Source organism: Marmota marmota, unplaced genomic scaffold, assembly GCF_001458135.2.
Source record: "Marmota marmota marmota unplaced genomic scaffold, marMar, whole genome shotgun sequence".
Classification (NCBI taxonomy): domain Eukaryota; kingdom Metazoa; phylum Chordata; class Mammalia; order Rodentia; family Sciuridae; genus Marmota; species Marmota marmota.
In genome coordinates, this window is record NW_025999998.1 from 8,834,210 (window position 1) to 8,858,728 (window position 24,519).

At 41.1% G+C, this 24,519-nt stretch overlaps 1 protein-coding gene across 9 annotated transcripts in view; it reads right to left on the minus strand.

Moving 5' to 3' along the window:
* Nucleotides 1–1,156: 1,156 nt before the first annotated feature.
* The window catches only part of Smarca2 (SWI/SNF related, matrix associated, actin dependent regulator of chromatin, subfamily a, member 2), a 171,675-nt gene continuing 148,312 nt past the window's right edge, over nucleotides 1,157–24,519 (minus strand). For 6 of the 9 annotated variants that reach the window (XM_015492884.2, XM_015492889.2, XM_015492886.2 and 3 more), the window contains 6 exons: nucleotides 19,344–19,397; nucleotides 9,806–9,911; nucleotides 9,208–9,309; nucleotides 6,543–6,675; nucleotides 3,152–3,294; nucleotides 1,157–2,021 (listed from right to left, as the gene is read on the minus strand). In XM_015492884.2, coding sequence (XP_015348370.1) covers nucleotides 1,986–2,021; nucleotides 3,152–3,294; nucleotides 6,543–6,675; nucleotides 9,208–9,309; nucleotides 9,806–9,911; nucleotides 19,344–19,397 — 574 coding nt within the window. In that variant the 3' untranslated portion in view covers nucleotides 1,157–1,985. Of the gene's footprint in view, nucleotides 2,022–3,151; nucleotides 3,295–6,542; nucleotides 6,676–9,207; nucleotides 9,310–9,805; nucleotides 9,912–19,343; nucleotides 20,072–24,519 lie in introns of those variants that run through there. The other 3 variants (XM_015492887.2, XM_015492890.2, XM_048806849.1) reach the window with 2 other exon arrangements.

Consider the following 24,519-nt stretch of genomic DNA (forward strand, 5'->3'; position numbering starts at 1 on the left):
AGGAATAGAAAACACTTCGCACAAGAGATCTTGAACCATAAAGACATTGATAGCTTTAAAACAGCAATACTTCTGAAGTCAAGAGATCACAAAAAGCACATACAATTTAGAAAATGCAGAAATGGAAGCAGGGAAAAGCTGTTATCTTTGAATTGAAACTAAATCATCGCATTAAGAAAACCTCATATGGTTTCTTCTTTCATGGACATCTCCAGTCCTCTTCTAGTTGGCAAATCCCACACCTGGAATTCATTCATGAAAGATGATGTTTAGGGAGAGGAGTTTCTCAGGGGGGCTCAGCATGGGTCAAATTTCCTTTGAGACTCAAAGTAGGATATAACATTGGCAGTTCCACCTGATTTCTCCTTTGACAATTCTAAAGGAAGTTCCCATCCACCCAGTAGTGAGGAAGGAGAACGTTTTGATCCCATCATCAGTTTTCGGGAAGGATGCACCTATCTTTGGGCTGGGTTTTTGAGAACTTTAAAATAAAAGAGATAAACATGACCCATCAAATGCAAAGTATGTGCCTTGATAAACAAGTACCTACTAGTCAATTTTAGGACAACTGTGAATATGTGACAATGACTTATACCTTAGAAATTAAGGAACTATGGCTACTTCCTTTTGGTATCATCATGTGACTGCGGCTGACCTAATCTCAGGAGATTCATGCTAAAGAATCGGGGTAAAGTGTGATGACTAAATTAACTTTTCAATTGTTTGCTGAAAAGCAGGGAGGGAGAATAAAACAGTAATGATTGTCAGACCTTAGTAGAAAGGTATACAGGTGTGTTCTGAGCCAGTCTTTCAATATATAAATAGCTTTAGAGACGTTCTGGTTAATAAATAGAACCTAAGCCATGAGACAAGGCTGAATGGGACTTAGGGTGGCTTGGTCTGTGGCACCATCTCTGCTATCTAGAGTCAGAGAAGCAAGAGTCTCCTGTCCCTTGGAACCCACCTAGATCATTCCAGGAGACAGGCCCTACTGATCTCCCCGCTCCTTCCCCGCTCCCCCCAAGCCCTGCCCAGTTCTCTGCAGGAAACTGCCACCTCAGGCACAAGGATCTCAATCCCCTAGGACTAAAAAACAAGAGGCAACATTTGTTGAGCTAAATTATTTCTTTATTAGGAAAGCACCAACACCACATTCTTCGAAATTACTGGAATTTTATTTGCCTCAGGCTTATGACTTGCAACCAAAGACATTGTGCAAAGAAAGCAAAGATTAAGTACACTTTAGGGAGAAGGAGACAATACACATTGGTAACAGAGGAGATCAGGTGGACAAAAGAAGCCATCCAGTACACTATATAGATTGCAATATTCAATAGCGTTTTCAAAACTTTTTAAACCAAGAGAAAAAAAAGTTAAGCAATGTTTACAGTAGACATAAATCTTATACAATTCAAAAAGCATTTTTTTTCAGATCATAGAGCATAAAATGGAAAAATGTATATGCAGGTGAAATCTAACTACTGTACATTTATCACCTATTAAAGTTGCTTATATGTACCACAGTGTAAAAAAAACAATACCGAACAAATAAAAATCTTGAAAATTGCCTGATGAAAAATAAAATAACCAGTGGCTTTTAATGGCTTCTCCTGGTTATCAGTGCTACAAAAGACAAAAATCTCATCTGAACGGGTGATAAAACCAGGCACAATCAAACCGTTACCAAATTAGACCCACCCATAGAAATATACTATCCACCCACATATTTTCCATCAAAAGCTTGTTTTAATCTTTGAATCTTTGAGGCCCATTTGGTCACAATATGTTACAAATATTTGTGTGAGTTTTTTTACACCATGATATCATATGTTTGTCGGGCACTATCCTAAAGCTAGTTTATAGATGATGAAGAAGACATAGAAACAACCCAGCACCCAAATGACAATGAACTCACTGGGCAGAAATGAGAGAGAGGGGAAAGGAAAGTGTTCAGTTCTACCATGGAAAAAGGTCCATCGGATGAATCACTCGTCATCGGTCCCACTTGCTTCTGACTGCTCCTATAAGTAAAAAGAGATGAAATGAAACAAAATCCCATGTTTAAGGGGTGGGGGAGAGGCAAAGGAGAAAAGAGATGACTTTTAATGCCCCAGATCTCTTTTCTATACCTACGTAGCAAGGACAGACTCTAGGTCACGCAGGGCAGTTCCTCACTGAAAAAGCCAAACAACATCTACAGCCATGCTGCTCCCTGCTGCCTTTCACTACAGCTTCAAAAGTTTATGGCTAATAATTTGTTTTTAGTTCTGTTTCAGAAAACTCATGGGAGAAGAGGAATACCAGGCATTTGAGGCCTGCCCATTGGTAAGTCATCTAAAGACAACAAAATTCTAAGTACACTTGAAAACACTTGGGTCAAGGGGTTAGGATAGGGGTGGGGTGGTAGTTCTGAAACTTGCCAGCCAGGCCAGAGTGGAAAATCATACTAACAGAGACACTAAGACAGAAATCTATCTTTCCAGAAAGAAAAATACAGAGGGGTAGACAGCAGGGAACCCGAGTTCCTCAGGCAAGTGAACAAGGTGGAAAGCAATTTAGAAGTGTCTGCCATTGTTCTACTAAACAGGCACCTGTTTAGTACTAGACTGGGTCACACCACCCAGGACTGAATCCAGCCCCATGACCTGGAGCAAAACACATATGACCTAAGAATTGGCTTATTATAGCATTCAATATCTTGACAGTGACATCTTCCACATGATGCTAATGCAAGCATTAAATATGCACCTATTTCAGGGCTTAGCTCAATAAATGCTGCCTGAATTTTCCAAATATTAAAAATAACAGGTCTAAGTATTTGATTGTATGGCACCTTATGTAGCAATACAAAATTGACACCAAACTTTTGCTCTTTCTTTAATCATTAGTTCATCTAATCTGCTATACACTAGGCACCATGCTGGGTGTGATGGATATAAAATATTAATCAGCCATGAAGAGAACTGTAAGTGCGTACACGGGCAGACACAAGTAAGGGGGGAGGAGGGAAACTGATTCAGAAGCATTTCATTTTTTAATACTATAAGAATAGAGTTTGGGGCTAACATATCCCTTGTTGTAATCCTGCAGCTCTGTTCAGATCCCTCCTCGTGGAACCTTTCAGGCGAGAAGGGGTGAGCATGACACTTACAATTTCATCCTGCTCTTCGTCGCTGTCAAAATCGCTCACTACAGGTTTGGCTTTTCCTCGATTTGGCCTTTTCTTGCCCTTTCCTTTGTCTCGGCCTTTCTCCTCTTTTTTATTGAGCTTGATTTTCACCTTAACAGACTTGGCTACAACGAAAAACAAAACAGACAACGATGAAGAGTTTCAAAGAAGTCTTTTTATAGACAGTAAAATGATCCCACCTGGAGAACAAACCAAATGTCCCGGAGTGCCCAGAACCTCCCAAAGCCCTGTTCTCCTTTCGAGCTGCTGCTTGCTTTCACAGGAACGTGCCTCTGTGTGAGAAATTAGTCACACAAAACAGTGACAGAGAAGCAGATGTCTCAGAGGTGACTAGATCCTCTCCCTTTCTCCTAGTGGCTAAGCAGGGACAATGAAGTGTGTGTGCAGTTATTTAATAGAAATTTTGTATTAAAAAATAAAAGATAATAAATGAAGCCAATACTTTTACAGTGTAGATAACTCTAGTTGATTTAAAAATAGTCAACTAGAGTTGAATAGTATTTTGAATGACACAGGCATAAAATGGAAAGTAAAATCAAGACATGCCCTTGAAAATTTCTTTCCCCCTTCTCTCTCCCTACAGTCAGTTCTCTTTCTGGTAATTATTTCAGTGGTGGGGACAGTATAGCCCTACAACCACTTCTCTGTGTGTGTGTAATATTTTATACACTTGAATCTTCATAGTCCTTACCTTGCTTTTTACTTACATGTGGGGCATTTTTTTTATCTAGCACTTAAAAAGTTTCCATCTTATGGTACATGTTATTTAGCCAGTCCCACAGTGTTGGGTGCTAAAGCTTCCAGCTTTACTTCGAGGACAAATGAAGTGAACCTGGTTATTAACTTAGCTTAGTAGAATTTGCGGGGGGCATGGCAGACATATACACATGGTACATTTCTATCAGTGCCCGGTCAAATTACCCATCAGAATGACTGCAACTCGTTTCCATTCTCACTTTGTGAGAGTTCAAAGTGCTGTGGTACAGACATAGGTATGTATCCTGATCCATGAAAGAATCTGTTCCCTGGCTTCCTGGGACAACCATCCATTGATAACACATTCAGTAAATGTGATGGTGAGGTCACTGGGAACATGGGGCTCTCACTTAACCAGTTTTCAGCTTTGCTAGAATATCGTGTTTGGTAGGTTTTAAGGCACCTGGATATATTGTACAGGGGGGGGAATCAAAGCTATGGAAGGAATCTGAGAATGAGAAATCTTCAAATTTCTTTTGTGAGGTGAATGGACCCACAAAGCATATACACAAAATCTCCTGGGGTAATGTAAGCTATCAAAAGAGGTGAGAGTAGGGTTATTTTGAACTAATGTCATGGCTGCATGGGCCCTTCTTCTATCTCAAACGAGACAAAAGCTACAAATCCTAGTACACAAAATGGAATTCTTACTCAAGCTTCTATTCCTTATATATCCAGGTGTCTGCAGTTTAATTTGCTATGAGATGGTGAGCCTTGGGTGTAGCAATTTAGCACAAGATGAGACAGAAAAAAAATAGATTAATGGAAATGTATAAAGATATGGGGAGTCCTTTAAAAAACTTAATGCCATCAGCCAGTCATACAGGCCATTTCCTTTTTTGGGGGGTGGGGAGGATTGGGGGGCTGAACTTACTCAACCACTAACTGACATCCCCAGCCCTATTTTGTATTTTATTTAGAGACAGGGTCTCACTGAGTTGCTTAGTGCCTCGCTTTTTGCTGAGGCTGGCTTTGAACTCGCAATCCTCCTATCTCAGCCTCCCAAGCCACCAGTATTCTAGGCAGATGCATGACTGCACCCGGCCATACAGGGCATTTCTGAGTAATTTGGAAAGAAAACATGAAGTGTCTTCATCTATACAGGGTACATCTTCTAACCTGGGAGTACAGAAATCCATGTGAGGTATAAAAGAACAGAAGATTGACAGTAAAAGCAAGAAAACATATCTTCAAGAGCATAATTCAAATGAACCCTGGGACACTAAAGTTATCATGCCTGTGTGCTAGTGAATTTGTACCTCTGAAAAACCCACCTGACAAGCTGATGTGGACAAGCAGGCTAACAGAGCAAACCATCAGGTTCGTCCTACCAATAGCTGTCTAAGGTTTTCTTATGTCAGCATATGTACACCTGAAACGTTCTCAGTACCAAATTGAGAAAGGTTAAATTCATGACAAAAGGCAAAATCAATAAAAATAATAAGAGCAGGTAAGGGTGTGGAGAGAGGTACTTAGGTGTGTGGGTGAGAAGGTAAACAACTTTGTGGCAATATGTATGCATCAGAAATTTTAAAAATGTTTTCATGGCTGGGAATGTGGCTCAGTGGTGAAGCACTTGCTAGCAGGCAAGAGACCTGGGTTCTAATCCCCAGTACAGCAGCCCCTCAAAAAAAGTTTCAATGATTAGAAAAGCATTATTTAAAATAAAGGCCCAATTCAAGTGTAAAATTAATATATTTTGGTACACTCATTAATGAATGTTATTAACATATCTTGATGATGAACAACACTTATTGCTGTGGAATGATACAAACATGTACAAAATACTGAGAAGAAATTTCTCAAAATGTTGAATTATATATTGGCTAATGAAATTGTAGAAATTTTTTTTAAAAATAATTCTAAGACAACAGTGCTAAGTATATAATTAGAAACAAGCCTAGAAAGTTTTTTCAAGTATGGCCTGAGTGTACAACACTATAGACGTAATTCATGAGATGTACTGAGGGCAGGTATGGGGTAAAAACAATTAGAAGAAATTTTAGAACTTTGAAGACAGCTTTTACCTTTGAAATATTAATACTGCCTTGGTATAAAACTCAGAGGGTATCAAAAAATATCCTAATGTAATATTTTAAAAACAACTAATGCAAAAATCCATGATGAACAAAATTTTAAAGATCACAACAACAGCCTCTCACACACACAAAAAAATTCTGACGAATAAAATGGACCACGGTTTCAATTCAGTTTGACACATTCTCAAAAGTATGGCTTGTGAGCATCAGTTTCCTGTGGGAACTTATTAGAAATGCAGATGTAGACATGTGAGCTCCACCATAAGTTACTGAATCAGAAACTTGGGTGGAGCCTAGTAATCTACACCCTCGGAGCCCTCTAGGTTTCTGAAGTAGTAGTAGGTGGACTTCACACCAAGTTTGTACTGACCTTCAAAGGCACCACTCCAGGAGAGCTTAGTTCTTTACCTGTTTACCTCAATTTTAAGATGAGGAAACCTGAGCAGTACATGGCCTAAGGTTGCCCAGCAAAGACAAAGCAGACTATGAGCATCTGAAGAAGCACTTGTACAGGTAGAAAGGGGCAAGGCAGCACAGGGACCAATGCCCAGCCTTACCCTCAGACTCGGATTCTTCCTCCTCTTCCTCTTCCTCCTCCTCATTGCTTTCTTCCTCACTCTCTTCCTCTTTGGCAATTTTCTGCCGAGCGCTCTTAAACACTGACTGTAAGACGATGGAATCTTCATAGATCTGAGGGGTCAAAGTGGCATCTGTCAGCTGAGGACCCCAGATGCACATGCTCTTCCTTATGCAACACACCAGCTTTGTATTTCATGAATGATAGTGGAAACATCATCAGCTGTTATGCCCACATGAAAACCCAACAGACCCAAATATAGGCACACACATTCCTACAGGACCAAGTCCAAATGCAGTTAAAATCATTTCAAAGTGTGTGTGTGTGTGTGTGTGTGTGTGTGCGTGCTTGGGGGAGACAGGTGGCTCTTTATAAAACCAAATTTTTATTTGAATTGTTCTATTAAACACAATGGTAATACCATGGCAAAGCCACCTTTTTAAAAATGCTGTTTCCTGTTACTGAAATTACCAGTGCTGGCCAATATTCATTCAATCAACACTTTTTAGTGTACGTAATGCATACACCTTGAGCACAGCCTTGTGCAGGTGTTGAGAGAGAAAGTTCAAAAAAAATTTTAAAACAGAAGTTCTATATGATTCAGCAATCCCACTTCTGGGTATTTATCCAAAATAATTTAATAGCAGGGTCTTAAAGATATCTGCATTCTCACATGCTTAAAATGTTATTTACAATAGCCAAGAGCTAGAAGCAACCCAAATTTCTATAGATGGATGAAAGGCTAAAATGTATATACATACAGTGAATTATTATTCCATTGTGAAAAGCAAGGAAATCCTGTCACATGCTCAAACATGTATGAACCTTAAGGACATTATGCTAAGTGAAATAAGCCTGTCATCAAAAACAAATACTGAGATTATTCACCTTGTATTATTCAAGCAAAGTAGAGTGATAGTTAGCAATAATTAAGGTAGGGGAGGAGGAGAGCTGTTAGAGACACAGAACGTCAGTTCCACAAGGTGGAAAAGGGAAAAGTCCTATGGATCTGTTGAACAACCATGCAAAAAAAAGGAACTTTTAATAAAGGAAAAAGAAATGTATTCCTTAAGAAAGTGGCCAGGTAGCATGTGGTAAGCAGCAGCAAGCACGGCAGGAAAGTAAAGGACCGAGAGAGAACACTGTGGGAGGGGGCTGCTGGGACAGAATTTGCCAGAGACATCAGTGTTGATGGATCCTAAGGGTGAGAAAGATACCATAAGGTGCGAAAGAACAAATGGGAAAGGTGGGGAGTTCAGAGTAAAAATGATGCAGCTTGTACTGAATCAAAGTCAGTTCTCTGGCTATGCTGCTACACTCTGCAGGATCTTACCATCTTGTAAAGATGTAAATGATGCACAGAGTCTCTGTATACCTTACAACTGCAGGTGAATCTAGAGTGATCTTAGAAATGCTAGTAGAGGTACATGTGAGAAAAGCAGATGTCTAGGGGACCCATCTGATTGGAGCATCAGTGGCAGGAGATGAAGCTAGAGAATGAGATTAGGGGTTGACTATAAAAAGCCCTCCACAGAGGTTATCTGGATGGTGTGGGCAGCAAAGGGGTAGGAGAAGAAGGTGGTTGAGAAAGAAACTAGTATCCAGGGCAGATTAGAAGGAAAACCAATCAAGAGCCATTTGTCACCCCATTTCAGTTGTGATATGGTGAGAGAATGGACAGATGGTGAACTGGATGCATATCACAATTAATAATGCCGTACTGACATAAAGAATCCAAAGATCTACCTACAGATGAAAATGAATTATTCCCTAAAGGCTCCTTTTGCTGACTCTTCTACTTCCTCTGTCTTGCCTTTCATAACTTTCCTCAGAGGGTCTCATGCCATGGTGAAGGTAACAGTACTATTAACCTGGAAATGCAGAATCTGCTCAAGGCACATTCTGATCTGATGAATGGAACTGACATGAAGACAGACGAGTAAGATCAGGAGAGCCGCTGAAGGAATTAGGTGGTGGTGTGACACTGCATTAACTGGCAGCCACCTTGACCTGTCATGTTGTTCTTTCTTCTTCATTGGGCATGAGGACAGAAATACAAAGAGTGAGTTCTTAAGACAGGGTGTGAGTAACTGAGGTGTAATTAAAGTCGAGGTGCCCTTCTCCTCATTATTTTGATAAATTTGGTGTCACTTATATATTCTTAGACTTGTTAAGTGAAGTGAATGTAAAGAGAATTGAAATTGGGCTGACAAAAAGGTTCTTTTTTTAATTAAGAAATTAGAGGCACTCTATGCCTCTGTGTTTAAAATCATGATATGTTCAACTCCTGATGCAAGGTTATGATAAAATGAAAATAAATATAATCCAATACCTAGTCTCTATAAAAGCAAAAACAGTACTGCAGGCTTTCAGCATTACCTTAAATGACTGACTTGAATTCCTCCTCTAATTATAAGACAAGCCTCGAAGGGAAATGCAAGGAGACAGCACAGCTATGGCACAAAGGTAATTTGAAAATGCCAAAACCTCAATTGACTTACACAGGGAGCACAGAATACAGCTTTTTAGTTTTTCACTCTCCTTCTGGTACAGTATGGCAGTGATTCATAGGATAAAAGTTAAAAGATCTGCTTGAAGGAAAGCAGGCACACGCTTAAGGTTAAAAACTTCAACTAGAGACACACCTGTGATCCCTCCAAGTTGAAGGTCTGGGCATTGTGACAGAGAAGCATGACATCTTTCTCCAGATCTCCCAGGCTCCGGTACTTATGATTACGAATTCTTTCCTGATGGAAATTTTGGGGGAAAAAAAATTGAAGAAGAGGACAAATGCAACAATTATTAGTTGGTTAAGAAAGTCAGAGTCTCCCTCTGTCTACACAGCATGGGGCCCTGCCAGGGGTGGGGGACTTCACAGCCCCAGGGGTAAGGTTCACTGAGACCACCCTCCCACTAGTGTTCCTTGGTGTGTGTGTGGGGGGTGGGAGGAAGGAGCATAGGATGGGGGACAAGAGTAGCAATGGGAGGGGAGAGTCTGAAAGGTCTTCAATAAAAGGCAACATAACACAAGCTCCCAACATGAGTAACACACGTGTTACATTCATGAGTAAGTAACATGCATGGGAAGGCACAAGGACATCCCCACCTTTCTGGTGGCATGCCCTCTGTAGATCTCAAGTGGTCAGACAGGATACCACTGCTGAGCCCCAACTACACAGTTCAATGAATCCACATGTCTGCTTTATTTAGTTGAAGAATAAAGTTAGTAAACAAAATATCTACCTTTATTTTTTTGAAATCCACTGGCTTCCTAATTAATTCATAGTACTCTGGTAACTCTTTCCTGGAAGGTAACTGAATGAAGACTTCACTGAGCTGTCGCCCTGAACTGCAGGATGGGTGAGACAAACAGAAACAAACCAGATCAAGCACTCCTCGGTAGAGGTTTTATTTCAGAAAACATCAACAAAGCAAATTACATCCCATGCCTATAGACACGGGTCTTTTTAAGTTGAGGAAAATCCCACAACTATGCTGGAGATTAGTGCCCCTCCCTTGTGCCAACTTCAAATCACATTAGAACACAATTAGATCCCCACTTCTGTAACACATAAGATATGGGAAGTGCACTGGGGATTACTTTCAGACTGAATCTCTCTCATTATGAGAGAAATATTTTAAATAACCTATTCAGCCAAAAATTCCATTTTAAAACGAATAATAGAGTTGGTTAAAAAAATGCATAAGGCATTATTTCTATACTCCTTTGTCTTCAAAAATTCACTTTATATTTAGAAAGTAACTCAATATGTTAGAATATACTGTGGAAAGCCAGATGAAAAGCTTTTTGCATGCACCTGTGACTATCTTTTTGGTCTTGTTCCTTCTTGAGTATTGTACATACTGAGCTGCACATACCTTTCTCACTTGCCCCAGGAAACCCTTCATCTTGCCTAAAGGCACTTATCTGGGTGGAACAATTTATGCAAAAAAAAGAACAAACATACTTGGCAAATGTGGATGCCGCCTGTTTGTGGAATCAGTGCTGAACCCTTCCCCAAATTTGTGGTGGGTTTATTTAAAAGCAGCTTTCAAAGTGACACATTCTTAGCATGCTGCAATTTTTGAAAAACAGCCTGCAAAGCATCAGAAGCCTTTCACATCCCTTAATATTGGAAAGCGTCATGGTTAAAGGAACAAAAATATATAATTGAGGTTCAAGATCCTAATAACTGATTTGGCCTATTCAGATCAATAACAGCTTGTGATACATGGTATAGTCATTTTCCACAAAACTTTCACTCTCCCTTTATGATGCCATCTCTAGTTCCTTTGTGCAGCCGGAAACAAAACAAAACAAAACAAAAAAAATCATAGTCACTGCCATGTAGATTTCAGGTGATTCCAGGAGTGTGTGGGAATGCGGGAAGGCAGTGGCAAAGCACGAGTGACAATATGCTGTTTTAACCCACAGTCCCAGTTGTACAATTAAAAAATAATCATAATGACAGTTATCATAAAAGAGGCATGCGCAGTAACTCAAGTGGTTGCCTAGCAACCAGCAGGGGAAAAGCTGAAGTGCAAAAGGGGCCTGCATAAATTAACCGAAAATCCTCTGTCAAAGGGATGGGCCAGTTTTTCTGCTATACTGGGTCACTGTTTTTTTGTTTTGTTTTTTAATGCATATATGGGCCTCATGAATACTAAAATCGGGGGCAAACAAGAGGTTTGTAAAAAGGAGACTAGGGAATTGGATTTTTACATTATTGTGGCAAGAATCAAGGTGTTCTTTCACCCTCCTGCCCCCCGCCCCCCACCGGCTGCAGGTTGAGAAATGCATTTGTATTTCTGTAATTTATGCCATGTAGTATGTGGCCCAAATGATTTTATTTACTATCACCTTCAACACAGGGCCACGATTCCTGATATATTTTTCTACCATTCTGAGATTTATACACACAAACATTTTACCTATTTCAAATAGGCAAACATAGGAAAGGCAATTGGGAAGAATTATAGATAGTCATTTTTCTCGGAGTGGCTTCTTTATAATTAGCATTCTTTATAACCTAGCATCAACCCAAAAGTCATACCTCTTTGTAATCACAGATTTAGCACCTGACCCTCCATGGCATCTTTAGTGTCATTTTCTACATTGCCAACAGATGGTGTCATCTTTCTATTGAGAGATTAGAAGCACATTTTTGCTTTGTACACCTGTGATGGACATACCCTTCATTTCAACTGTGCTACTGGTGAAATAAAAAATAAGTGGTATAGACCAAGAGTGCAATAAAACTCTAAGAGAGGCACGGTGGCAACAGCAATCTTGGTCTGCTGTCTCTGTCCCTGGGCCCTAGAACTCCCAGACCCTATAAGGAGACAAGTCTGGAGTTATCCGTGCTCATAAAGGAGAGAGCTGAATGTTCTCAGACTGTGTGCCAATACTGTAAAATGAGAAATAAACAAATTTATTCTGTTTCAAAAATAAGGTCCCATTGGACTCCCCTCCTAAGAACAGAGGACACCGTCAAAAGAAAAACCTAGAAGCACCCAAGAAAGCTGTCTTGACTACATTGCTTTCTTTATTATTCAAATATCTAAGTGCCCACCAGGACGTGACTCCCCAGTTTGTCTTACTGGCCAACTTCTCTGCTATGGCAGTATGACCAATCCCTTCTTTATGACCCATTCCAGGTCACCAGCATGGGTCCATCTCTCATTCCATGGTTGGAAGTTTCTTTCTGATTTTTTCCTTCTTCAAATACCTCATGATCCACCCAGGATCAAGAAGCCATTCTCTACAAAAATGGAGGAAATTTTCCCAATTATATTTAACTCTTGGTACCTCACCGCTCAGAAATCCATTCTTCTGTGTTTTTCTCTCCTTCCCACAGGGTGCAAATATTTTACATGTACGTAAACCCTTCCACACTCCTGCTGGAGCAGTGGCTCCCCTGGTATCTCAGGAAAATCTTGGGTCCTAGGCAGCATATAGCTTTCACATGACCAACAAAATGAACTCAGGTGGCAGAAACATTTGCTAATGGATTGCAACAGTAACTTGCTTTTATTCAAAATTACAGGTTAAATTAAAAAAAAAAAAAAAAGAGGAAGTAAAGCAGCCTGACACAGTTTTGAATTTCCTGGGATTTCCTTCTCAAATTGGAGTGGAGCAAAGGCTTTTCAAACTGTTTTTCAGTGCCAGAAAGTTTTTTTTTTTTTTTTTAATTTAAACTATAAAACAATGGACTAATTGTATAACGGTTTACAGAAGGTGATCTGATTTTGTTGAAACACTATCCTCCCCTCCAGGTATTTTCCATTATGTTATTTTACACAATTTAAGGCCTAAATAAATTGCTACTTTGAAGTACACTGCTACCCATGGTGGGTCCACGGAAGGTTTGGATTTCAGATTCATTTCATACAATGACCCATTCCAAACTACAAAGTGTGACTCTGCTAAGAAAGGGGTGTGGAGGCAGTACAAATTTATTGGATTTAATAATTTTCAGGTGTGAGTGCCAAGCACCTTGTCTCTCCAGCAAGGTGAACAGGCACAGGGACATGCCAAGATGTCATATGTGTGAGATGGAAAAGCTTATGGACCACTTGCAAATGATGGTTTGCAAGCCCTGCATGCACAGCCCACCCACATACCCTACTGAGATTTAATTTGTTATGCTTCATCTGGAAACCTATTTTTTTCCCATTACCTCTTTTACAAAGCAAAAGGCAATATTTTCCTATCTATCCAAAATGACTGTAAAAATGGAGACTGCATATATTATACACTTCACATAATTATCAGCTTTACCATTGACGACATTTTAGGTATAGTTCAGCCATGCTAAAGATCGGCTAAGAAAACCTATTCCTTAAATGTACTGACTACTATGTCTTTTGGTTATTTTTTTTTTTTTTCAAAAGTACAATGCAAGAAATTTGATACTGGGTGAGGGTCTTTTATTTTTTTCTCCTCCATTTAATTTATTGATTTTTTACCTGCCCAAGCTGATTGACTGACAATTTCAAATAGATAATTCTGAAAAAGAGATCTTTAACCAAAGCTGAAATAAGTTTTATCTACAATAACTAGTAAAGGTAAAAATGTAACTCTCTTAACTCCATAAGAAAATGATGTCATGATTTAGAATACTCACTTGGGGTCAAAAGAATTTCACAGAAAAGTTACAGTCCTGAAGGAATCATACATAGAAAATCATATGGGGAGAAAAGTTTAAAAGCTGGGTCAACATTTCAGGGTAGGAGGTGAAAAACCGTGCTTTCCAGGATCAGAATCCTACGGAGCTGAATACAGACTGCTGAAGAACTTCCCCAAGACCGCAGTTGCAACCCCTTATCCAGAGAAGACTCAGAAACCTGAGTTGGTTCCAAAATAGGTGTTGCAAACACTCAGTATTAACTACAGACATCTCATCGGATTGAGAATTCATAACAAACTTGGAACCTGACCTCCAAGGCTCTTGAAGCACAGGAGAAGCAACAACAAAACAGCAGGATGGGGATAGATCTGTTTTCGGTTGTGGAATTGGTAGTTGTTAAAATCCCCCTAAGGATCAAGACAGACTCGCTACATTATGTTCCTCAGTTACCAAGAAAAAAAAGGTCCATCTAGCTAATGTGAGGCAGAGCTAGAGCGATGTCAAGAGATGTTAAGGCCCCACTAGCCTTGGCAAGAAAAGCCCCAGGATTTTACCCACATTGACAGGCACACTCTGAAGCATACTTTTACTTCTGTCATTTATTCTAGGCTGCAACAGGTAAAAGATGTAGACATGAAGATGTCCATCAGAGGATTATTTAAATTAATTAAATGATTCAAAGCAGCTGGAATGTTTAACAACCAGAGAAAGGACCAGAGAAATGGAATGCTAGGGATTCTACAGTTGTGTGCTTTTAAAGAATGGAAAAAATGCTTGTTATGACATTAAAAAAAAAAAAAAAAACCACCCACAGGCTATAAAATTGTAAGTGAAGGACAACTTCATGGTTTTTAAACAGACATAGAAAAGGACCAGAGGAGATATGCCAAAGCATAAACAAACATTAATAATGGACTCTAACTCAACAAATGAAGATTTATAATCAAATGTAATTTAGAACCATACTATCCATAAAGTTGGTCTCAAGATTATTTGGTTACCTTCTTGAAAAACATGCTCAAGGTAAAGAATCCAGTTTTATTTTTCTTAAATAAATGATATCTAAAGGTCATATGACCAACATTTATTGTATCAACAAGGACAGCACATTTTGCCAACTGGCACCATTTTAATGCTACCAGTAAAGCCAAATAAACAAAATAACTACATTAATATTTCACCTAAGATAGTGCAACCATAAGAACCTATTGTACAAAATTCTTAGCTATTTCTTCAGAATTCTCTTGCTGCATTTACCAGTCACGGGTGCTTGCAAAAGGACATGAGCTTTACAAAAGGTTTGTTGTTGTTGTTGTTGTTGTTGTTAGTTTTTATCTTTTCTGACAAGCATTTTGAGTAGACATTTTTGAGATTTACCACCTATCACTTGACTTTTAGAAATATTGACTAAGACGTCTAGTTTCCTCCCCCTTTTCCCTTAACTTGACATTTCCTAATAGCAGGTAGAAGCTTGGAATTCTCACTGTCCTCTATCTAAACATGACGGCTAAATGGGCTGCTGCCTCCCTGAGCAGCCAACTGCTCACTTTCGCTATCTCATCTTGGAGACCCGCTCATGTCTCTTAAGAATGCTTTCCTTCCAAAGTGTCAGGACACTTCTACTTGAATATTCTCTCCTTTTATCTGTGCTGTGTCTCCATTCCTTAATGGCAAAAATGCTTTGAAGCTTTTGGCTGAATTGTGACCAAACTCAAAAGCACAAAGCTTTTGCAGACAAAATCAAATACCTTTCCATCTGTGCCCACCTCCAAAAGACTGCTTTGTTCAAAGGGTGGGCTATGGCAGGCACCAGAGCACCGCTTTTCTACAATGGCCAATTTAGTAAACTCTTAAGACAGACATATGAGTGGTAAATCTAAGTAGGGAAAAAGAGGCTTCCTGTGAAAATATAAGAACATGTATACCCAAATAACTGTAACTGCTCTCTCTGAGAGCAATCCATTTTTTGAATCAAAATATTTAAGGAATGGTTTTGAACACAGTTTATCTGCCCAGTTTTTTTAAAAAAAATCCATTCTGGTATTTCTATCCAGGACTCCTTCCCCTCCAAGAAGGATCATTAGTGCAGGTGCTGGTCTAGAGCAAGAGAGGCAGAGAGCCTGGGAAAAGGGCCTTCAGGGATAGGGTAATGTTGGAAGCTAGGGGAGGCTTTCTATGCCTCTGAAAGCAGACAGACTAAGTGTATTTGTGGGTTACCCACCTGCTGTATGTGGGTATAATTGGCTGAGCACCATAAATAAGTGTTAAGTCACCAGGAGTCACAGCAGCCTGCTCCAGTAAGCAGTTAAAGAATCAGTATTTGTAATGAGCGCAAAATAAAGCACTGAAACCCACATTTCCATGAGTAGATTCTCTCTGGACGAAATGTCATATCTGAGCTCTAATTCAGTACTTCCCAAAGTGTACTCCACAGCACACCTGCTTAAGAGATAATTAATGGTGTACCTTGAAAGGAAGGTTCACTGGTCAAGAGGAGTTTGGGAAACAGAGTTAAATAGCTTACTTCCTAGCAAGGCTCCCCAATCTCTGACTGAATTGGGACTCTGCAAGAGGGAGCTAGAGGTGTAACATTGGAAGACCACATTCTGGGAGGCATTATCCCAGCCAAGGGTCCAGGCTTTGACCTCACTAGGCTACTACTTCACAGGGCAAACTGTCAAACCTGTGTTGGGTCCAGAGTGTCTAATACACAGAATGAACAAAGAACAGCTCTTCACCTAGAGCTGGAATTTCCTAAAAATCCACTTGATTGCACTGCTGTTTCACAGCAATTTCTCTGTAATCTAATTAGAGCTGCTAAAGGCAAAGGTGCTTGGGCATGATAGACTGTCATAGCAGTCTGCCTCCCCCATTTAAAGGAATACAGAATGTTTGGTGCCAAAGATGCTAAAAATAAATTTTGTCTAAAAGACCTCGTTGGCTGATCCTGAAGGAGTGGTCAATACTAATGACATAATCACAATGGAAGGGCTGTTAATAGCCAGCCATGGAGAGAATTTAGGTTTCCTGTTGTGGAATATGTGGGGCTGGGTTACTATATACACATGTGTGCACACATGTATCTACCATACCTCACACATGTCAACCCTCTTTGCATATACACTCCTATAAACATTACCACCATTCACTTATCACTCAGAGAAGAAAGCCAAGTTATCTAAACCCTCTGCTCATATTCAGTGTGCCCCAAGCCTATCACTCATACCTGGAGTACGTCTTCCTACCCACTGCCACTTCCTTATTTGAAGGAAGTATCCTCTCCCACCTACCATGCCCCTAACCGAAGCCTCCTTTACTCCATCTTCCACTATCAGAGTGCTATTTCCAAACATGAGTGCACCCATGTCCCTTGTCTGTCTCCTCAAAACAGAGCTCTTGACAGTCACTGAAGGTGCTTAGAGACCCCAATCGTAGAAGATAACACCTGCATTCCTCAGATCGGCTCTTCTGCCTCTCCAGCCTTGACCCCTGCTGTCCCCCTGCTACCTTAAACCAGCCACCTAGTCACACTGGGCTATCTGTGGTCTCTAGAGGAAGCCTGCTTTCCATACTTCCATGGTTGCCTACACCCATGTACCAAGCACATGGTCTCTCATCTTCCACCCCCCTCAGCCTATTCTAGTTGGGCAACTCCTGTTCCACCTCAAGTGGACTTGCACTTTTTCCTATTCCTGCCCCATCTCACCCCACGGCTCCTCTCCACACATAAACCTTATTCATACTAGGTCTGCATTATTATTATTATTTTTCTTTTGCAGTGCTGGGAATGGAACCTATTGCCTGGTGCCTCCCGGGCAAGCACTCTGCCACTGAGCTACATCCCCAGCCTGCAATACTTATCATATAGCTCTTTCCATCTGAGCTTTACAGCACTCCATTTTATTTATTTATTTTTACCATTTTCAAAACTTGAGACTGACACAGAAAATGCTTAGTGATGTGAAACACATGAAGGATTAAAAAAAAAAACTTCTCTGAAGGAAGGGTTAATTCATTATAACAGAGTCTCTGAACATCACGTTGTCAGCTCAGGCTTATGGGGAAAGGAAGCCTGTGTGACAATTAGGGACAAGACAGGTTCCAAAAAGCCCTGAGGAGGCAGGCACCAAGCCCCCTGCTCCACCTCTGGAAATGACAGTTTGAATGTACTTAGTGAAAATGGATTTGTCTAGGTCCTAAGTACATACAGTAATATTAACTGCCCTCAAAAAGCCCAGGCATGACATTGGGAGTTTGCAATACCCTTTAAAGTTATTAATCCACTTTACATGGTCACATGACCACTGTGACGGAAGAGTGGAAAAGGGGCAAGTGAAAAAGGATCTGGGGCGGTCCTTGCTCATGGGGATGGGTGTTTAGCCTGTGTCATGGTACTAAGGTCATCAGGTTCCATTCTAGGTGGTGGAGGTGGATGTGCCCACCAATCAGTTCCTTTATTTAAACTGTCCAAACTTACAAAGTCAAGTGTTTGCTGTTTCAATTTCCAAATGCAAATCCAGACTGAGTTTTGTTCCCCTGCCCCATAACAGCAAAAATGGGGCCATTTTCTCAGTAGACACTAAGGTTTGTATGTTAGTTTCTAGCATTAATCATTGTTTACTGAACAGCAATAAAAACCATTAGAAATTGACAATCTTGTTCACCAGTTTCATCTCCACATATGCCCAGGTAGGTACAAATCACCCACAATTCATAACTCCTTATATAAAGAGGAATACCATAAATGGTGGTCAGTATTCATCCTGAAATACAGGATACAGCCTCAGTTCTTTCCTTTTGGCATTAGGGAAAAAAACCAAAGTGGTGTAAAGGATGTTACGGGATCAATTGATAAAGCTAGAATATGGATGGTAAAGCAATGTACCAATATTTCCAAAAAGGACAGCCTGATTGAAAAGGGCAAAGAAAAGCTGGTTTCAAATGTGGATAGCAACTTCTCACCCTGGTGTATCAGGCGTGCCTGTCTCTCTCTCTCAACCAACATCACCCAGTTCTCATAACCTCTCTAAGGGGAAAGCATTCCTGCTTCCCATCCAACTGAAGCAAAGGTGCACAAAGGTTAGACAGACTGGCCTAGAATGCTCAGCTCCCTACGCGACAGGCAGGCCCAGCAGTCACACCCAGAAAGCCAAGCCAGCGGCGCACACACAGGAGGCAACTCAGCAGCGGGGCTGCACACCCCCAGATCCACTCCAGAATGCAGAACAGCGTGACCAGGCACGCCACTTCCTGTTGCACGGGATCAAGCCACCACAGGTGCTCTGCATTAAGCTTCTAAACCAAGCACAGAGCCAGGAGACCCACGGAACACACACCACAGGCTGTGGTGGGAGGGGAGGCAGGGAAAGCCATCTCTGAGCTGCTGCATGGGGGCCGACTTTTAGATGGTTCCCACCACCTTTGAGAGGCATGCACAGACGCTTCCAGATTAAAACACAGCACAAACAACTTCAAAAGCATGACAGATGTCTATGAATAACTGTGCCGGCATTCCCCCCACTCTCCATGTTGGGGCAATTGAGAGGCAACCAGAAAATTTTGCTTCCAAAGGCTGATTCCTTGAATCGGTCCATTCTTGTACCAAGGGATACCTGTATTCAGAGGCATGGGAATACAAGACAGATCCTGACCTGTTTCCTTCTATTTCCAACTGAGAATTACTGGGCACCTTCTCCACGTTACACCTGTGGTAGAGTAGAAAGAACACTAGAGTCAGAAGACCTGGATCCTCCTCCCCACCTGGCTCCTTCCTCTCAGGCTGGGCCGCCTGGAGAACTCATTTCCCTTTCCAAGCCTGTCTCCTCATCTACCTGTTTGGTTGGGAAGATCACACAGGGTGATGTTTGAAACCGCCATCTGAAGAAATACAAAATTCTCCAAAACTGAGGGGAAATGTATTTCCTAACCTCTCTGGACTCTTCCCACTTTGTCCTGTTCCCTTAGCCCCATTTCCCTCCACACATATCCCATCCATGGTTCGAGAAACAATGGAGGACTGGTGACCACTTGCTAGAGGTCTGTGAGATCCTGCAAAGGTGATGTCAGCCCATCTGCATCTGGCACCTCATTTTTATGATGGGAATGATACTTACCTCAGAGAGTGGCTGGTGACATTAAGTAGGATAAAGCGGCTTTGGTACAGCAGCCAGCATATAGAGGGTGTTCCAAGCATCAGCCAATTTCAGCCTCCGAACACCAACCATGCAGGCAGCTCTGCTTCCTAGAACTCTGTTCTTTTTGAAGGGATCACTGAATGAGTGATCTTCAACTGGAAATGAAAATAAGCTGCCACCTGAGGGCTTCGCCCTTCTACAGGCCTCTTCAGATGAGGATTTTTGACACTGTGATGTGAGTGTTCCTTTGTGGGGTGGCAGAGAGCAGCTGTCAGGTTGGACACATCCTAGAAAAACCCTCTGTCCCATCTAGATCTTACTCTAGGCAAAGACGGCACCCTGTGGCAGACATGGCCTATGCCCGCCCTCCACAGAGCTGCTGCCTCACTCTGCCTTTGAGACCAAGGCATTCAGAGAGGGACCAGCAAGAACTGTGGAGCGGAGGCGTGAAAGTGCATGCTGTATTCCAAATATACAGAATTAATTGGAATGTTGAAGGCACACAGAAGACCAGGAACACGCTGGAAAAACAAAGCTGGCAAGGTTAGGTTCAGAAGGTGAAAATGTTTTTCCTATATTAGGGGAAGCTATTAAAAATTCTAATTGTTATTTTTTTGTGTGTGTATGGTACTAAGGGTTGAACCCAGGGGACTGAACCCAGGGGTGTTCCACCACTGGGCTATATTTCCTGTCCTTTTTATTCCTTATTTTGAAACAGGGGCTTGCTAGCTTGCTCAGGCTGGCCTCAAATTTGTGATCTTCCTGCCTCAACTTCCCAAGCAACTGGGATTACAGGCACCACACACAGCTGAAAGTTCTTAAGTAAGAGGAGATGACATGATCAGATCATGTGCCTCAGAAAGAAGGCAGGATGAGGAACGGACTGTAGGCAGGACACACAGACAGACAGCAGCTGTCCCGGGCCCAGCTAAGGGTGAAAGAGCCTAATGAAGATGGCCTGAGAGGAGGCAGAGGAAGGAGCTCCTTGGAGAGGGTTCTGAGTATGTCCAAGAGACTTGTGTCTGAGTGTATGTCAGAAATAAGGCCCAGAACTGGGAAAACTTCTGGTTTCACATTTGGGACCTCAGGCTTATGATGGTATTGGCCGAAAGGATCTGGAAGCTGAACCAGACCATGTCATCTAGAAAATGTAATAGTGAAGGAAGACAAACCTGGGAACGACTAACACTCTGCCACGCATTTTACAGAATATGCTTATATTCAATCCAGAGACAGACAGGCCTGATTCTATGATCTGGGTCCGAGATTACAACTCAATGGGGACACCAGGTTCTGAACAAAGGGAATTCTAACAGAATAATTTCAAATCATTCTGGTAAAGAGTACACATAAAGTCAGAAATCTGATTGTACTTCATTTTTTCTTTCTAAGCCAAACAAAAACAACAAAGAATGCTAAGTAATGACAGATTTGGTTCTCACGTGTGTGGTACTGTTTTCAGAAAGAGAGTGAACACTGGTATGAACAGTTCATTGGATTGAAGCCTTATGATAATAATCAATGTGAGAAAGTCTTCAACCCAGGAGAGACCTAAATGCACTTCTAGTGGGATACTTTGGACAGAAAACCTTGGAGCAAGTTAACATTTTGTTTTAATCAGAGTCTAGCCCTTCTGGAGAATGGGTTGATTATAAGTGGGCCTTCAAAAATAGTAACTTACTCTTACAATAAGGGAAATAATTCAAGTTATTATCCAGTATGTACAGGAGTTAAACAAGTACTATTAGTACAATTAGATGTATAGAACACCAAATCCTAAAAATAAAAGGTACTAGAATGGAATGAAATTGTTGCCTTTATTTTCTCAGAAGAAGGTCATTATAATGGGCTAATATTTCCCCTTCCCCCAAATGACCATAAATTCCACATATGGCCATTGTATCCTCATATAATGGGGCTCACATGACCTTGCCTTCCTTGAATTCCCCAGGCCCATTCCAGGACATCAGAACAAGAGCGTTGCCCTCCACTATGTGGCGAACTTGCAGGGGCACATGCCTGGAGTGCTGGCTTTGTGGCTGGATTCAGCAATACAGGCTGGAAATAACAATGTGGGAAACATTTCCAGGATGAATGAATGATTTCCCCCCAATGAAAGGAGAGCTAAATTCAGAACAAGCTGAGGCCTACTATGATTCCTAGAGATACCATCAGCCTTATTACAATCAGAGGCAGGAGGAACACAGGCCCAGCCTGGGAAAGAGTAGAGTCTGAAGAGTGAGAGGGAGGCAGGAACTGCGTGGCTGCCATCCCTGTGGCCCCACTTTGTGCCAGCAGTGATCACTGCATCCCTCTTCAAAGCTGGACCTGAGCTGGGCACGGTGGCACACACCTGTAATCCCAGCAGCTGGGGAGGCTGAGACAGGAGAATCATGAGTTCAAAGCCAGCCTCAACAAAAGCCAGGTGCTAAGCAACTCAGTGAGACCCTGTCTCTAAATAAAATGCAAACAGGGCTAGGGATATAGCTTGGTGGTCTAGTGCCCCCGAGTTCAATTTCTGCTACCCTCACCCCTCCAAAAAAAAAGTTGGACCTGACATCCACACTCTATGCCAAGAAGAATACACCTGCAAATAACTCATCTTCATATAATTGGGAGAGTGGGGAGGTGAGGACACTCTACTCAGACTCTGCTTCCAGATTCTTCAGTAATGAGAACAAAGCTTGCATTGGAAAAGCAAGGCTTAATAAATGCAGAACAAAGCTCCTGATAGGAGGGTTGATAAAAAGAGCATTTCAAGGCGCTTCAAATGAGTTCAAGTGTCCAGTTGCAAACTAATTACATCCTGAAAGAGTGTGTAGATTGCTTCTGCTAATAATGTGTAGGAAATCACAGAGAATGGAAATGGAATCAGAAGACTGGAGATAAGAAAATGTCCCAATTTCAAAATGAGAAAGAAAACCTGAGACTGTTATACTTGATGTTGACCCTTGGTAAAAACTTAGAAGAAATTATTCAGATACCATGGGGCTATTTAGAAAAGATAAATAACATCATTAGGTACCCGTAGGAGGTCTCTAAGAAAAAGCCAGGGCAGGCTAACCTCATTTCACTTTTTCCGCAGGGTTTCTGGGTTGATAGATCGATTGGAGAGGCTACAAACATGTTGTATCTTGGCTTTAGCCTTTCCTGATAACCTTGAGAAAGGTTAGATAAATGTAGGTGATAAGGAGGCATGACCTTATGAGTTGACTGATGGTTCATCAAATTGCAGGATTACTGATATGTATATTCATGTCAGCCTGCTGTGATTTTCAGGGGCATGTCATAAAGCCCTGTCCTTTGACCTTTAGAATACCTCAACAATAATTTATATTAAATCTTTAGATGACAAAAATTGAGAAAAGCAAAAATACATAATTTTTCTCAAAAAATGGAATATAAATTTAGAGTTACATCAATAGGCAAGAACAATGAGACCAAAAGCAATAAGGAGGAACAACACATGGATAAGTATAAAATAAGTAGGTCAAAAAACTTAACGCTCAGTTCAAGGCTAACCTTGGCATCTTTTGTTTGAGAAAAGACCTGCACGTGTGTTTGGTGGGGGAGTGGGATTTTCACCAAGTCATGTGTTAAACGTAAATTAACTCTACGTCAAGGCTGCTGGAAAAAATTAAAACACTCCTGCGTCCTGTTAACCGAATTTTGGTGTCCTGAATAAGCAAGGTAATCACCCCCAGCTGCCAAAGTACCTTTGGAGTTCTGGGTGCCATGTTTCAAATGGGACACTAAGAAGAATGTGCCTGTGGAGGTGGACTAGTAGGACTAAAGTCACACTCAGAGAGCAAAGGGAGGTGTTTCAATCTGAAAAAGGTCCTGCGCTTGAGATGCCCGCTTACAAATATTTTAAATGACATTTCTTGGATGAGACTGAATTCACTCTCTGAAGGCACTAGTAGAACAAACAGTTAAGAAGTCAGAGGGCTGATCTATTTTAATGTAGGAAATAACTACTGGGTTCAGAGCTGTCCTTCAGTGTCATGAACTGCCTCCTACAACAGTGAGTGTCCAAGGGAAGGCTGGAGTTCTGACTGTCAGAGGGTGCAGAGGGACACAGAGATCGGACCAAGCAGAGCCAAAGTCCTTTCCAACTTTAAGAATGCCTTTAGGTCTCTCTTTCACCTTTAGCTAACTAGGAATAGGTCACACCTCTGGGTTTGAAATAGTTCCCCTAGACCCTACTCTGCACCATCTTTTTATTTTTTTTTTAACTTTATTTTTTTATGTGGTGCTAAGGATCAAACTCAGTACCTCGCATGTGCTAGGCAAGTGCTCTACCTCTGAGCCACAACCCCAACCCTACTCTGTACCATCTTATTCTATATCTCACCCCAGGGGTAATTTTAAATGGCGCGAATGCAATTTGGGATGAATCCCTTTTCAAAGAAACAGTTACAGGTTAAATATTAGATGAACTGGGAGTATGATTCTCTAAAGCCTTCTAACAAAGCAGAAAACAAAGCATGCTAAAACAAGTCAAAACAAAGCCTTCCAGTACTACTGGATATAAAGTTTTCTATTTGGGGAAATTAAATGATGAGAACCAGTAGCAGCAGACGAGCACCACCTCCGGTAGCAGCTCATTTATGAATCACACAAAATCACTGGTTCTTCAGGGTCACATTTTTAAAAAGCACCCTTCTTTTTAAAATGAGACCCAACACTGAAT